At 28.5% G+C, this 18,494-nt stretch overlaps 1 protein-coding gene across 1 annotated transcript; it reads right to left on the bottom strand.

Moving 5' to 3' along the window:
* Window positions 1–6,187: 6,187 nt before the first annotated feature.
* LOC132921098 (MFS-type transporter SLC18B1-like) lies at window positions 6,188–18,201 on the bottom strand. Its single transcript, XM_060983934.1, has 12 exons — window positions 17,800–18,201; window positions 16,043–16,361; window positions 13,861–13,956; window positions 13,723–13,796; window positions 12,876–13,023; window positions 12,724–12,792; window positions 12,540–12,657; window positions 11,630–11,745; window positions 11,370–11,560; window positions 11,134–11,229; window positions 10,322–10,490; window positions 6,188–6,884 (listed from the first exon to the last, which is right to left on the bottom strand). The coding sequence occupies exons 2-12, from the start codon at window positions 16,157–16,159 to the stop codon at window positions 6,576–6,578; spliced, it is 1,503 nt and encodes a 500-aa protein (XP_060839917.1). The 5' UTR covers window positions 16,160–16,361; window positions 17,800–18,201; the 3' UTR covers window positions 6,188–6,575.
* Window positions 18,202–18,494: the final 293 nt, after the last annotated feature.

Genomic DNA, 18,494 nt, shown 5'->3' with positions numbered 1-18,494 from the left:
ATAATGGATTGCCAGTTGCCACTTATTATAAAACAATTATATTTACATTTAAATCTAATACCTGTATGTAATTTTATTTATTTTTATTTAAAGCAGTGGTTCTCACACTGTGGTACGCGTACCAATAGTGGTACGCGAAAGACTACATGGTGGTACGTGGAGAGCCGTTTTTGGATAAAAAACCCATTCAAATATTTAATTCATATATTATTTTAAAAAACTAATAAATAAAAAATTATTATTATACTATAGTTGTAGTATTTTAAAGCCTTATTATTTAAAATAAATGTATTTATAACTGTATAATTTGGAATTTGGATCGTTCTATTTTTAGTTATTAGTGGTACGCAACTGATTGATAATATACCTAAGTGGAACGTAAAAAAAAAGTTTGAGACCCGCTGATTTAAAGCAACATAACATTGATATTATCACTGTATTATGAATTATGATAGAAACAAATATTGTGAATTACTTAATTTTTTTCTACTTATTGTACCTACATCTATTTATAGTAGTATAACAATTCGACTAAGTTCCACTAATAATAACATTTTTATTTCTTACCTTTACGATATTTTTTTTTCAAATTAAACTTAACTTTGACTTAGTCGTCATTAAAAATATGTATGATTCTGTGTACTAAACAAATAATAATTCAATCATTTATTTTATAATTAATTAGATAAAAATGTACAAATCAGTAAATTTTTTTTCGTGCTTTAGATACATATAGACAGTGTCCACGTGTACTACGATTATGGACATTGAGATATCTATGGGTTTAATCTTTGACTATTTGATGAATCATTTATTATTATCACAATATTGAATATAGTAACAACGTATATGCGTGTAAATAATCATCTAACATTTCATAATGCTAATTAATTATGATACACAACTAATCTACATCAAATACTGAAATACCTATTTATAACTTATTATCATAGACACGAACATATTTTATTACGTATATTATATTATAGTAAAATGCATAAAAAAAATATATAATAATAGTATGTGAAACCTTATAAAATGGAATTCCGCCGATTAAACTAAAAACGAACGCGTTATTCGTATATCATATTATATAATGCGTATTTAACAATCTAATTGATATTAAACAAAATCGTTTTTATTGCAATTTTAAAACTGCCGATTATTATTAATCATATGTAATTCATAAGCAATAACTATTAAATTGTCGATATTATATTTTATTTCCATGTGTATTACAATTCCGATTCGCTACATAGCCAGGAAGTTAGGGGATGTACATCGATCAAACACAAACAAATAAGCGATAGGAATCCTTTACTGCGGCTTGTATTTGAATTACGGCTCTTTTTTATACACTAAATACTGTAAGACGTAATTGATAATAAATAATATGTACACCATATTTATCTACCTTTTTGATATAATGTCACGTTAATTTTAACACTAAAACATGCACATATATATATATATATATAACCGGATAATACTTTATCGAATTACCAAATATTTTCCAATTAACACAATAACTACGGTAGATTTGAAAAAAAATTATAATTATTAAACTATACGCACATTGGATAGATGCAAAAACTAAAAATGCAAGAATCACAAAACTATCCCATTATTTACTTACTGCAGTAAAATTCTACTCCGATGGCTTATTTATTTCGATATATTATTATAATAATAATAAATACCACGGTTCATTTGTGCGAGCCTTTGAGAGAAAATCCAAACAACGACAAAGAAACTAGATGTACGTATAATAATACATATTATATATAATATATTGAATTAAGTAACGTACGTTTGTGAATCGTGAATACGTAAACATACACATTGTGGTTTGTAATACCAGCTACGACGCAGTTTTCTACGTACCTTAGGGAACTGTTTCACTTAAACCTGCAGCGGTGTAGAATTGAAATAACTTGCTTTTTTCTTTATATACGTATCTACGTTATTTCTTATTGTAATAATACGTATACATATAAATATTATATATATAATACTGTAATAGTATACGACAGTATCTATCTACTACGAAAAATGGATAAATTATATTATATTATTGCCGATCGACTACATATTTTATGATTTGTACATTTGTGTATATACGAATATAACATATGAACACGTCCGAGTTACCATCAATGACAATTCATATTTTTTATCGCACTATAGCTTATTAAAATTTACAGGTACTCTTTAAAAATATATCTCTCTAAAGGTCAATTATAATCAAAGAAAAATCACTTATCTCAGAGTCGAATCTCTTATACACAAATTATTATTGATTTAGACGTACATTAAAATTATATTTAAAATTAAAAACCAATAATAGTTATTACTATAATTAAATATTTTATAAAATTTTATTTAAGTACAATTAAATGAATAGTTTTTTAATGTTTATATAATATTTATATGTAAAATTGATCAAACAGAGCTCTCACGTTGGTACCCACCTCATGACTAAGACTGAATCTGCATTATGCTCATTATGTAATGTAAAAATGACACTTATACACATTGCCACCCACTATTCAAATTTTACAGAGGAAATTCATTATTTTACATAACAGAAAATTTATACCAAATAATCAAACCATTTTCAAACTCATATTGATAAATTAATATCTTATAATGAAAATGTATAAATTAACCCAATAAAAATAATTGTAAGTCAGCTATGTAAGCTAAGTAACCTTGTACCTAGTTGATGTTCAAAAATCATAATGAAAAAAAAATGCATGAGTCTAAACGTTATCAATCTGTTATATCCATTACCAACTCATGTGGCCTAATTTTTAAATTTGATTAGATGTAAATCGACCGCGTAACAATATATTATATAATTCACCACCATTATATCGAATAACACAATAAACTATACAACTATATTATGTACGACTAATTGGTCGACTAAATTACAATAAACGAAAATACAAGTTAACAAACTCTAGTATTTAGTCAGGAGCCTATAGTCATCACAACGTACTACTACGGTACGATAAGGTTTGAATTTAAATGATCATAGTATAATTCTTTTAAACCGAGTAACTCGGATGACGTTAATTAAAACATATATATTATTCTATTTTAACGGTAATAACATTGTGTAGGTAAACACTAAACAGTGTATACGATAAAAAACGCGCGTTGGAAATAATTAAACTACATTAATGATTTATGAAACGATAAAATATATTCAATGCATATCGATGGCACATATTTTTAGGTTACCTGTTCCGTGTTCGCATATACGATCTAATACTGTAGTAATATTACTTATAAGACATTGGTCGTGTTATCGGAGCAAGTATAATGATAACATAATCTACAGGGCTTACTTCTGTTCCTCCTATATAACTGTACATTATTTGCTACCGGTTAGTATTATGTTTCAATGTCCAGACGTCCATGAACCAGTGTATAGAGTTTGCGCACGATTAGTGTTTGATCTATTATCTATATTAATTTCTAATAAACTTAGTTATTTGTGCGATATTAGAATTTTTAATTTTAATTGATATCATATACTCTGTCTATAATGTATACAACATAATAAAATAATTCAATAAATATACGTGGCCTAAAAACCAAAACAATAATAGTTTTTTTTTAAATTTCTTTAGGCAAATATTGTTATATTTTTTATCAGATATTCTTATTCCGTCTCTCTAAAAAATTGAACTCCTTTTCATAAACATAATTGTCATAATTATTATTATTTTATATAATTATTAGAGGTTTGAAAATAATTGCTTATTTAATTAATTACTAAAGCAAATGAGTATTACCTATTATAAATGTTTCTAATGTAATTATTATATTATGGACATTTTATTGTTGCGTATTCATAGAAATATTTTAAAATAATCTCAAGTAAGAAAAGAATCCTTGAGTTAGACATTTAACTAAGTATTATATATATGTGTATATGGATATATATGGCGATTGTATAATTTAAATTAATTTACAATAAGAGAACGTTTAATACGTCACGTGACTGACACTCATAAAGACTTTAACAACTCTATACAGTCTTGAACTTGAATGTTTTCGACCTTGTATTCACATAATATGAGTATATACATAAAGATATAGTATATCACCTCATAAAATAGTTGTAAAAATACTTATTAGGTACTTATTTATTACCTATATGAAGTAATTAATCAATTAAGAGGATGCCATATGTGTTGTGTTGTATTGTAAACCTGTAAATTTTGTAAATTTAAAAAATCAAACATACTTCAAAATGTAAATATCAATAAAACACTCCAAAATTCTCAAAATTATAATCTTACCCTTAAATTTTGGTGAATAAGTCAATTCACTTTAATTTTAAAAATAACAAAGTAAAATAGATTATTGTAAAATCGATTGGCGATTACTTCTGTTGTTCAACTCGCTGTCCCTGTGTATGTATACAAATAAGTATAAATAAATTATATTAAATAACATAATATGAAAATATGAATACTGTACGTCATTTTACATAGATAGGTATATAATATATACTTTTAATTCAAAATATATCTTTATATTCATGAATTATGTCATAATTTCATTTATTTCATTGTATAACAAATTAAATGTATCTATATGAACTCCGTAGGTATATCAGATACAAACTTGACTCAGTTAGTATACGTATCAGAATTTATTACTATAATGTATTCTAAATACATTTTTAATGTTTTTGAATTGTGCTTAAATAAATTTAAAATTGTTTTAAAAAAATTATACTATTATACTATTGTTGTTGAACTTCGGTACAAAGAATTACTAAAAAATTATAAATTAATCCAGAGTAATTACTAATTAGTGATATTATGGTATTGAGTTCTTTTTTTAAATATTGTGTAACAAAAAAATAAAGTAACTAATAAAATATAACTAAAAAAAAAAGAATCAAACATTTATAAATTATTACAAGTTTACAATAATATTATTCTGTTACTTCATGTTAATTCTTTGTGATGTAAATCGGTGGATAATATTAATTTGTTCAGTTTCAGACACTAATGTTTTATGATAAACGTATTTTTTTTGTTTTCCGACGTCACTACCGAAACACAAAATACAAAGCACCTATTTATTGAACGTTATGTACAGATTGCTTTGATGCGGCTTCTTCTTAATAAATGACGTAGACAGTTGTACCCAATAACAGGAAACGTGATGAATGATTGCGTAACCGATTTCCGTACAAATCGTCGGTTCATTTTAAAATATAACCTACGATAAATAATATTTTTTTGAAATATAATATAGTAATAATACGATACTGGATCACAATTATTAATTATTTAATTGATTATGATAAATAACTAACCTGTGATTCGTAACATCGCACCGTTAAAGGGAACAATATTTATTAACGATTTATTTTATACGTATCTTTATGCTTAACAGAAAATATACACTATTAAAAATTTCTTACATTAGATTTAATGATATCAAATATGTACGATAGAAAATTGTTAACATAATGTATACCAACATATTATGTTTATGTATTTGGTGATAAGATGTTTCTGTAACACGGCGCTATAGACAGGCAATTTAGGTACACTGCCATCGTGGTGGGTTCACTTTTTTAGTAGGCATCTCTTTGTTTTCAGTATGATATTAAAAATATGATGGAAGACTGCGCATTGTTCTTGTTTATTTATTATTATTATTTTTTTTACTCGTCAGTTAAGGCACAATATTTTGTTATTAATTCTTAATTGTAAAAGTTAATTCTTAACGTTGCTTTGTTGCTTTTAGAAACCATACTAATCGCAAAACTACTATACAAATACATACACAAATATATATTAAAAATATCAAGAACAAATACAAATAAGTTTTTATTTAAAAAATATATAATTTGAGATTCAGCAATAGTATAATATAAACATATTTGCTTGACAAGCAATTCGACATGAATATATATTTAAATAATATATATAAAATATTTATACATACAAATAAATTCGTCAAGGCTAAAAACTCAAGCCCTGGACTGATATGTTATTATAAAAATAAGTTTCTATTAAAAAATATAACATGTAGAAGTATAATATAATATAATATATAAAATTATAACTTATCATTATTTGTATTATTATTATTATAAAACCAATAAAAGTATATGAATCGATGACTGGACTTAAAAAAAAATGAAAAATAAAAACGAAATAATAGTAATTATAATATTATAAATAACAATGGCACAACAATAACAGTATTGATGATTACTGACTATACTTAAATAATGGTTTTAGTAGTCATCCCAGAAAATCGATGTTAATCTGTTATGGATATGTGCTGGTAAAGTTCTATAAAAAGAGTAAAAGAAGACAACGGGGGAGGGGGGGGGGGTGAAAATGGCCTTAATATAACTGCTTACACAACTATCAATTATTCAATATTTCAAAAACTCAAAAAAAAATACGTTTAAAAAGAGAAACAAAATATTATACGAGTACATCTGACACGACGTATGGTAGTAGTGATAATAAAATATATTGCGATATTGTAACAACGCAATGATTATTACACACATGCGGCGCGGGTCAGCCTAGCAGACCTCTGGTCTCGTCGGCGTAGCTGTTGCCGATGTGGCTACCGATGACCAATTCACTCTCCTTCCGATTCCACGTGCCTAACCGATTCTTGTAGCTGCTGCACGCGATTATGCCATCCATGCCGGGCGGCCGTTCCGGTGGAACTGGGCACGTGAGCGCTGACGTGATGTACGCGCCACCACCACCGTTCTCCGTCACGGACTTGACCAGTGGATCCATCAGGTTGTCCAGACTGTGCATATCCTTGGCCAGTCTCGGTGGCCGGGAGAAAATCAAAAACAGCGTTACAGCCACTCCCTATGAAAAAAAAAATGTGAATTAAGATATCGATATTAGTTCGGTTAACGACTAAGCTGGCACTTTTTTTTTTTTAATATATATTATGATGGTGGGAATAAGTACACAATTACAATATAACAATGGTCAATTACCTATGGTAAAACGATAAAAGATATAAAAGTGTTAACAGAATGAAACTTGACTATTTTCTTCAAAAGGTCAGTTATTATTTTCCTCCACCCATTTTTTTTTTTTTTTTTTTACTGAAATCATGTCTATATTGTTATTCTTTAAACATTAAATTCTATGATTATAATATGCTTATAACGCATTATATCCGATATTTTTTCTATAATTTAGCCGGTACCGACAGCTGTAACTGTTATGTACTGTATTTAGTACTAATAGTGCACTAATAATCAATAATCTTGTACTTTGATTGAGTCTAATAATATTTTTATCAACTTAATTACATAAAAGTTATACCCAACAGTAGTTTTATACAAATCAGGTTTTAAAAGTGACTATTGAATAGTTATTTAATATAGTAGTAAAATTATATAGTTATTTAATAAAAAAAAACTTAAATAAATTGAATAGAACAAAAGTTATTTCTTAATAATATTATGTCAAATATTAATGTGAAACCCATTTACTTGTAGGTATTAACTATTAATAACTATTTTCTTTGAGCAGGTACTTATTTGTCGGTATATAATTAAATTATTTTAAGTGAAATTACAGATTAAGTATATCATTTGGACATTAATAATTTGGCTTATAATATTTTATTCATATTATTTGTATAATTATATTAAATAGGTACGTGCAATAATGATATAAATTATTTAATAATTATAATATAACTCTCCTAATATTGATAATATATAATTGAAATAATAATAATAATTTATGCAATCTACTTTAATTTTAAGTTGTCACATCATAGCTCTAAATTATTATTTAAAAAAAATGATTACGTTCAACATTACGATTTTCAATTTATTTAATATTTTATCAATTTTGATGTCTTAACATAAAAAATATTCTAGACCAGAATATTAATAATATATATATAGGTATTCAAATTATTAAGAGGGTTTTAATAACAGATTAACAGTGGAGGAAAATAATCTCAACTTTATTTTTATTTTTTGAGAAATATAAACACTGGAGGAATACGGTGTCTAATTTTTGTAGGAAAATGCGTATTGCCAACCCAACTGGCTACTGTAGGTAATTGAATGTCGTAATTGAATTTCCGTAATCGAGTTCCGTAGACATTTACGTTAAAATTTTGTACAGCGTCACGTCAGGTAATAAATTTAAAAAAAGATACCAGTTATGCTGTATAGTATATTTCAAGTGTGCTTTGTCATTGAATAAAACATTATATGCGGATGTGTTAAATTTGAATTTAATGGTAATTTATTAGATGCAAAAAACGATTCTGAGTAGTAAAGGTATTTCAGCCTTTATTTCTGAGGATATTTTTTAATATATTCATATAAAATGCTCTAGTAAATGTATTTATTTATTAGTAACATAGTAGGCTGAACTAACTTTTAGTAAAAAAAAAAGTTTGTATCAAAACAGTCTACAAATAGGTATTAAATTAAAAATCTAAATAATTGAATATGTTTAAGTATATAATAAGATAATACAAAAATGAAAATTTGAGTGAATACAATATTATAAAATGGTAAAAAAAAGAAATCATCGTGTTTTGTGAATCGTACTGTATACAGGTTAACTTTTCTGTTCTGTAATTGACGTGCGTGACTCTCAAACTTTTATTTGATCTTTTCGATTTGAAAATCAAGATTTATATCGACGTTTGACGTATCACTAAGGCACGTCTACAAAGAGTATCAACGTGTAATCGTTGTTGTCGTGCAAAAATGAATGTGACCTAGCTACCATTAGATTCCTTTATATATATATATATATATAGTCTATAGAGTATTAAACTTTCTTACGACCTGCCATCAATCAACCTGCATTAAGCCAAATCACGGCTATGGATTCTCAAAACAAGGTATTTATTACAATACAACACTGTGAAAACTGTACGTCAAACGATTTTCGTAGTATCATAAATTATAAGAAAATGCGTTAATCGTCCAGAGCCAAGTGCTTTCCGTTTACGGCGTGTCTAAGTTTATAACTTATAACTTATAAATAATAATAATAAATTATAGAATTCTTATTGCCGGATTTAAATCAGTAAAACGGATGCAAATTCCTTGGCCTTGACTGCAACAGAACGCTATACAATATTAGTAAGTCATAAAATCCTATTTTAATTATCTGAATATTTTATTACATTTTATTGTATTGATAATACAATTATCAGCTAATACTATTTTTATGTAAAATGTGTTGTATATTTTATATTGTTTATTAAAGAAAGGTTCGTTTATATAATCAAAATCTAAAAATAAGTTTATGGTAAAATTCACTTACTGTTTTCGTTTTTTATTTAATATCAATTTTTTTTTTTTTACCTCATAGCCAGAAAACACTCAATTCGTTTACTTGATCCTTGAATCAATCGTCATATTATAGTCTTAGTTATAATGTTTATTATAGCAATATATATTTTAATAGCCACAAACCCGATAGGTGATAGGTAATTCACTCACACTTAGTATAATCTTATCTTTATATTAAATCCGCAATATACTAATTTAAAAAAATCAGTTCGAATAGTATTAAAATTAATCGACGTTAATGACCGTTTAATTGCTTATGATTTAGAATAATAATTTAATAAACAGACTGAGAAAACTGATAGTCGTGTTTTGAATTTAATTAACAAAACTATTTATAAACAAAAATATATGAATGGCGGTAAGTTTGTAAATAAATGTTATCAAAATTAAAAAAAGTTTTCAAATATAATCGATTTTTTTTCTTTTGATTTATTATCATCAGACTATTTATAAACAATGATCAGTATCTATTTGCGATAACATAAATCAACAAATTGAAAAATATTTTTATTCAAAGCAGTTTTTTCATTGATTTATAATATATAATGAGAGTCTTTGATTTAGTTTTCGTTATGTTGATGAAAGTTTATAATCAAAAGTTTACGTAAACGAAAAAAATTCAATCAACGATAACTGCGCGTATATAGATTTTACTTAAATATTATTTAAAATTATAATTTATACTTTGTCGTGTTTTTCTTCTTTTTTATTTATTTTATAATTATGCGTAAATCGCAGTCCCATTCATAAATTATTTTATTTAATTTGTTAAGATTAAAATTCGTGTAACTCATCTTGGTCATAAATAAAAGTTATACGTAAAGGTAAAATCTTAATTTCTATTTATTTGTTACATACACATAAGTAACGATAAAATAATATGTAACAACAAAATTTTACCTAATATCGTATTTTTAATGAAGTAATAAATAATTAAATATTTTTATTTTTTTTACTCACCACAACAGCGGACAATACGATAACAAATAAAGTAGCTGCGCCGAATCCTACGACATCGTACAGTATACCAGCAATGGAAGGGCCAATAAAAGCTCCGAGTGCAAAAGTGGATGTCCAAAGTCCCGATATCAGACCATAAGTTTCCAAGTTGTTGGCAAACCCGTGCTGACTGGAATATCAAACAGATGCAATTATAATTTGTATAGAACAAACACAAACTATAACAATGAACTGCAAGGATCATTTAAATTTACTCGTTAAGATATTATTCTCCTATTATTTAATTTATTGTTGGTTAATTTAATAATGTTTATTATATCAGTATCAATTATTAAAACCCAAAATATATCAGTGCCTATCTATTCAACATAATGATTTATGAACGTTTTACATTTATACATTTCATATTATTATTATTCAAATTTGATAAGAACCCTTTTTCTTTTTTTATATCACTAATATACAAGGTGTAACTCGTCCATTTGACAAATTCATTTATAGTGCAAATACAATAATTCCAAATAGACGAGTTACACCCTGTAGACACAAGACATTTTTCTTTGGACCGAAAAATTCTATAGAATGGGAAATAATTGTTTTAAATCCCACTCTTGTAGTTTTGGCGAACTTTTATTTACACGGTTCCCCATATATATGTATACGAACATAAAGTTGAAATAACAAAACGTTTTGTGTACATGAGCGAACATGTAAATCAATAATCCTAATGCTACATTCAATTTAAGAGTAACAAATGGCTTATGTGATTTGTTTCCCGATTACTGAGAAAAAAAATCTTCGCAAATACTTACATGGCGGTTCGCAGAGCGTCGGTGAACGATGCAACAAGTTGTGCACCGATGCCCATGCCGTGCATCACCAGTCCTAGTATGGTGACGGAAAATTCTCTGGAAATATGCGCAAACACAGTTAACGTTAATTATTTTTCAGTCATAATAGCATAGCATTTATATATAATATAATATCTGACACAACCATTTTTTTTTTTTTTAAATCACTTTACAGCGAACACCTACTGTATACTTACGTCGGTCTGTCGAGAAATGGCACCGGGCCGATAAGACTGAATCCGATCATGAGTATGATGCATCCCAGCAACGTGACCACTTTGGCAGGCAGCACTTTGTCGCACAACCAACCCCACCATGGCGCCGTTAATGCATAAGTACCGCCGTTTATGACAAACATCAGCCCCAAGACCATTGGAGACAATTTGAACTGAAAAATAAAAACACAAGATGAAAACAGTAATAACAGCGACGTAATAAATTGTGACAGCAGCCATACTTGTCTAAGATGTGGTTCCAAGGTAGCCGACAAAAACCCAATGCTCATAGACGTAACAATAATACTGGCGGCCGCTAACATTATACCCGGAATTTTCAATACTTTCAACAGACTAGCTGTAAAACGTGTATATTGCACAGTATTAAAAATACATTTTAGTTAAATGTTTATCTTAAAGAAAATTATGATAACCTTGTACATTACCACAACCAACAACCCAAAGATTATGGTAGAACTCTTATAAACATTTAAAACATGAATGATAAAAATAAACCAATACAGATTTGATTCAATCGACGAGTAAAGAATTTTAGCGAAAAAAATATCCTTAAGACATTAAATAGATATCAAAATATTATTTGTTTATATATTTAAATATTATTTAACATGATATAATCCACTCCAGTAGTTTCAATACATGAGATGTCTCTCTTAAGTTTTAACTATTTGTTTTGTCAAAATTGTTATTTAAATTATTTAAATTATTCTTGACCACATTTACTACACACAAATATTTAGGAATGATTATTTATTTTTTGGTATGCAGACTATACGCGTACACGGGTTTTGAAACAACGTTCGTCATAAAATGTATTTTAATAAAATATATTAAGAGTTTTAAATGTTTAGAACGGTTACGATTTATGTTATTATCTGAGCAATGCATAATAAGCCAACATTCATTTTTTTTTTTAAAGATAACAATTTATACCACATTTGACTATTAGAGAATTGGCAATTCTAAAATGGTTATGGATTTATTTTAATATATTTTATTAATATGTTATTATTTGCATTCAAGTAAACAATAAGGGTATTTCTTAAATTAATATTATAAATTATTCAATATACTCAATTTATAAAAAATCTAAATTTTATAAATGAAAATATTCTTCTAATTAAAAATTACCATCACTAGTAACGTCATTTCTACGATTGGGGTGATCGGGTAATACAAACGCAGTCATAACAGCCGAAAGGAATAATGTTGAACCCAAAACTAAGAATGGGGTTACAAAGCCTCCGACCTGAAAAAATAAAATTTGTTAATTTTTTTTTTTTTTGCAATGTCATTATAAACATTGTATTCTAACTTGATACAAAGCTCCACCGACAGTTGGTCCAACAATCAGCCCAAGACCAAAAAATGTCTCAAGAGAAGCCTGAAATTATTATAATATTTATGTAAATCATATTATTCACGTGTTAACATTTATAAAATTAATTTATACGTTTTGTTTCTTACAAATGTGGTAGCCACGTTGTCCGGAAACTCCATAGCAATGATGGCAAAACTGGCTGTCAAAAACGCCGCATTTCCCATCGCTTCGACGATACGTATGACGAATGATAATATGATGAATGGATAATGGCCTTCCACCCTGTCCAAAAATCTAGTACCAAAACAGTAAAAAAAAAACCTCCATTTAATGAATCTATTAAGTTTTACGTCATAAAATTTAAAGTATTGATTTTATGCCCCGAATCATTAATTCGAATATACACAAACAGTAAACACGCGTACTATATGTCAGCTAAAGAACAGTGAAGTTTAACTTACATACAATTTAATATGAAATTATGTTTTATACTAATGATGATTCGTCGCTCCGATAAATATTGCACTATTCGATATTATCAGAAAAATAATAAAAAATATTTACTCAAAACTAGTTTTTGAAATGTTTTTAATAAAGATTTATCTTAAACAATTTATTCCGTTGTAATTCAAACAAATTCTAATCTTAAGAACTTAAAACGTATATACTCGTATATTATAGTTTTCTATACAAAATAAACCTTTTATACTATCTATACCACAAACCTATTTATGCCGTTATTGATTTATATATTAGGTAATAATAATAATAATAAATGATAAAACTGTTTAATAATACATGCAATATTTTTAGCAAAATTTTATTCAACCAACGTATACTATAGTTAATACAAATAAATGATTCCTATTTAATACACTATCTATTACATCTATTACATATCTATGGTTTTTTTTTCTTTTAAAATGTTATATAAATGATCGGTAAAATTAAAATAATATACTTATTATAAGCTCACTGTAATTTTTTTCTTACCCAAATAAGATTGCACATATTCCTGTTGTGAATATTCCTCCATTGAATAAATATTTAGGCCCAATCCTATTTAACTAAAAAATTTAAAAAAATTTAAAACATTTGCATTATTTAAATATTTTTTTAAGCTGCACTCACGTGTTTTCCATAAACGGGACTGATTAAAAACACAACCAGTTCAAAAATACCGAATACCAAACCATATTCGGTTGCAGTGGCTCCTTTTTTTTCAGCCTAAATATAATATAATATTGAACACAGTTTTCATCAACATACAATATTTTGTAATATGTATTGATTAGTTTTGTTGTTTTATTATTTTCAGAAAAGTTTAATAAAAATATTAATTTTCTCGCATTGTCATATAACTTATAACAGAATATTTTATTTATAACTCAATAATAATAAGTGTATTTAAAATATGTAAGTACAGGATGATCCACCAAGCCGCTGAGTCACCCCTATTAAATAAACTTTTTAACATATTTTAAAATTTTTGAGAGTTTTTGTACTACTTAATGAGTATCTCATGATGTGATACAAAACTCTGATTTTTTAATGAGAACCTCTCATTTTACTATAAATTATTTGGTGAATATATTTTTTTTATTGTTGGTTTATCTTATTCAAAAATCAAACAAGTAATGCCTCAGTTATTAAAATATTTATTATAAGAATAATTAGTCTTTAAAAAGAATTTTACAAAAATATAAAATAGATGTAATATTGGATCTAGTATTAATTCACTTAGACAATTTTTATAAATTATAAAATATATTAATTGATTAATTTTAGTTACTAAAATTTTTAAATAACTATAGCCCAAATATCTTCCAACTTCCAAGTCTGTTATCATGGAATTAATACTTATTCGTAAAAAAAATTAAATAACTCAAAACTACTCGTTTGAAAATTAGTTCTGATAATTTAAAATGTTCAGAAAAAATTATTTGCCAAATAATTTATGTTATAAAAGGTGTTTCTCACAATCAGAAGTTTGTTTCTTTATAAAATTCTCCTAAAGTAGTACAATAAGTTTCAAAAATTTGAAAAGTAAATGTATATTTATAATTATATTTATTTATTTACTTTATATGTCTATAATATAATATAGTGTACTGTATATTTGAATATTCAAATAATCTAATTTTGAATAACCGCATTAATAAAGAAAAAAGAGTGAGCACTGAGCATGCATGATGAATTGATGAATCACTCTGTATATTATATATTTTATACTACCGATATATGTGTTTACATATTATTAAAATATGGTACATACATTATGCATATAATATATAAATTTATTATATTTACATAAGTTAAGAGTCATATTTGTTTCAATGTAATTATGACTTTTAAGTAATAAAGAAATTAAGAGTCTTTCACTTTTCTCGTGTTATGTAATAAATAATATATTAGTTGGTTTAAATGCAATCTATATTATCATACTGCAATATTATCTGATTATTATATTATAACCGAATGATGTGCATGTAATAGCTATTAAAACATTCTAGAAATAAAAAAACAATTATACATGCACAACTGTAATTGTAAATATTATTTCCAAATTAAACGCATTGGCTTTTATAATATTTACAAACAAAATAATGTCGAGGTTAACACTAATCAAAAAAATAAGTGTTATGAAAACTTTGGACTTGAGAGCAGCATATTATAATAATGTAGGTTTTGTATTTAGGTCGAGATTATAAATTGGAACACTTTTTTTTACACACGAGTCTTTATTCATATTTTATCCGTTTGTAAGACACAATAATATGGTTACGTGACCTATAATGAATATTGTATAATAAAACTTGGAGGAGTGCCGGGCTGATTTCTTTGAGCAACCATGACCAGAAGTTTATCGACGTTTAAGAAAAAACTTAACACACCTATGAAAATTTAGGCCAAAAATAGGACAGATAAGTCAAACGGAGATAATCAATATTTTAAAGCTGCAGTAGCTGTACATTATTATAAACTTATACATGATGGGGCCCACGTACGTGAATTTTAACGGGTTTTAGGTCAGATAACTGCGAACCTAGCTAGTGTAGAATATAGATGTTGCACAAATTTCTGGTGGGGTTTTAAATTTGTTTTTTTTTTCTTAAATCAAATTTCAATCACGATAAAAACATTAATAATTGGCCTGAAATTTCGAAAATAAATTATATATTAATCCTAATGAGTCATTAACAACCAATACTTCCCCCCTCACCACCGCCAATATCGCACAAACGCTGTGTGTGCGACAGCTGCTTCCAAGTTCATTGAATCATATGTTTGATATTAAATGCGGTCCTCTCACCTCTTGGGGATAAAACGGAGCTTGCAACGACACGCAGATGGCGTTACAAAAATCAGCGATACTGAAGACAATTAACGTCAACCACTGTCGTTTGCTGAAATTTGATATGCGTAGCATATTAAATGCGGGCGGTCCACCGCGTAGATGCGCCGATGATGCTGCTGCACTGCTGTAGCAAAACTGATAGGGCTTTTGTTGTCGTCGTAGTCGTTGTCAACGCTATAAAATATGATTGTCGATCGCAGGGTTCAAGAGTGTAGACTTCCAGACAGATTTTCATTCGGTTTTCGTGTCACATGATTATTGTTGAACCGTTAATCTGTATAATATAATAATTAAGGTACAAGAGACATTACGAAAATAAAACATTTATAACGAAATATAACGAATTTCCCGACCACAGTAAAATTATGTCGGCAATCATGATAAAATATGGAAATCGTTTATGTAATGTTCTATAACAGACATCTATGTGATACGACGAGTATCATCAACATTGGTGTGTATTTATAAAAAATATAATAAATCCATTAACGGGGTCGGTGACTCCGCGGGCCAGCCGTATCAATATGTAAATACATTAATACCGTATAGCTATTGTATAATATTTTATGTACACTACGGATTTATGGTATTGTTATTATTATTATTAGTAGTAGTAGGTCGATGATAAGCGGACGTGGCACGTCGATTTTGCGTCGAAAAATAACCGGTTCGGACGTCGCGGGAATAAAACCCTCCACATAGGAACAAAAAAATAATAATAATAATAAAATACTGGGCTTCCGATATTTTCGTATATAATATCGCGTCCGCGGTACTCATCACACACAATTTATTTGAAAATAATAATTATTGTGCATCCCATAATCGGTGACCCCGAGCAGTAACGCAGATGACCCACCGCGCTCGTGCGTTCTTGACCGATTAGCGAACGTCATATTATTATTATATTATATACCTACGCGTATTATCGTCGTCACTATCGCGTACGATTGAATCGTATACTGAAATCGTTCCGTCTCGAAAATGTTTGTATCCGTTTGATTTTTTTATCCGGAAATCCCTTTCATTCATAACGGCCCCGTGACATAATATTATAAACGTGTAAACGACTATATAATATAATATAGTAAGCAATACCTATCTGCTCCGATGTAATCGCATACGCGCGACTCTACGTCTGTACGTAAATCGTTCGTTTTAGGGATTGTCTACGGGTTCGAGCGTGCGACTCCTCACGTGGGCCTCGCCGGTTCGGTTTTTTGCTGTCCGCATTATCGTTATTGATTATAGCGTAAATACTAATAGCGTAGTAGACGTCCCGGCGAAACGATCGAATTTGACGGTTTCGAGAGATAAGCAAAACACGTCTGTAGAGTAGGCTAATGGGTAGGTATATTATTATATTAAACGTAATTAATTGCGCGGGACAGGTCGACACTACACGTGTGCCCACATATCGCCGACGCCGATGCGCCGATACCAACATATTCTGAGTGCACAGCCGACCAGACTGGCACGACGCCGTCAAAATAACGCGCGCACACACGATACCGCGGTTGCAATAACGCGTGACCGCGAAGTGCACGTCCGTTGTCGGGCGGCGTGTGCGTCAAAACGTCTGATCGGAACATTCGGAACAGGCAACAGTTACGCGGGGTTTATGCCCGCACCAGTGGCGGTGGTGGACACTGGTGGTGCGTCCGAAGCGGAAACATTAAAAATAATACGTAAATAATATTGTGTAAACTCACTTGTAATATCTGGACATATCATCAATTCGTGCGATCCGCGTGCGGCGGTGGCGTGACAAATCCGACGTGTGACGGCGATGCGTAAAACCGACTACTACAGGTATTAATCGGCGATATATAGGTATACGCCAAAACGGTTTTCGAAATTCACTTCTTGGCGAACGCAGACAGGTACGTACGACGCGGCGTTGACAGTATATTAAATTATGACTGCGAGTAAAAATAATAATAATAATATTATGTGTCGCAAACGTGACGGACCAACGTGCACCCGATTTTCGTGTCGACGTTCAACGTGTACCGCGTTATTGGCGTTTAATAAATAAAATATTATTATTATACCGAACAAACACACGGCGCACGACCAGACCAGAGGTGAATCCGCGTGTACACATAATAATATTAACGTTATAATGTTATCGCTGAGTTCGTTATCTACACACGCTGGGGTAGCCGAGGTGGGAGGTATTGTATTCGTACCTACACGACTTGTACTGTTGAATGCCTCCTATATACCAATAATGCGTACATCGTTTTCGTGATTATTATTATTATTATATTATGTGACCAAAGTTCGATGTAGACCTATAGGATTGTACCTATATATATATAATGTCTTACGTACATCGGCTGTTAGATTATGCGTTACACAGAGCTAATGTATAATATTTATAGGTAGAAATCGAGTATAATTA

The sequence above is a fragment of the Rhopalosiphum padi genome, chromosome 2, assembly GCF_020882245.1.
Source record: "Rhopalosiphum padi isolate XX-2018 chromosome 2, ASM2088224v1, whole genome shotgun sequence".
In the NCBI taxonomy this organism is placed as follows: domain Eukaryota; kingdom Metazoa; phylum Arthropoda; class Insecta; order Hemiptera; family Aphididae; genus Rhopalosiphum; species Rhopalosiphum padi.
Note: the sequence above shows the minus strand (reverse complement) of the source record. Positions and strands in the feature narration are given on the sequence as shown.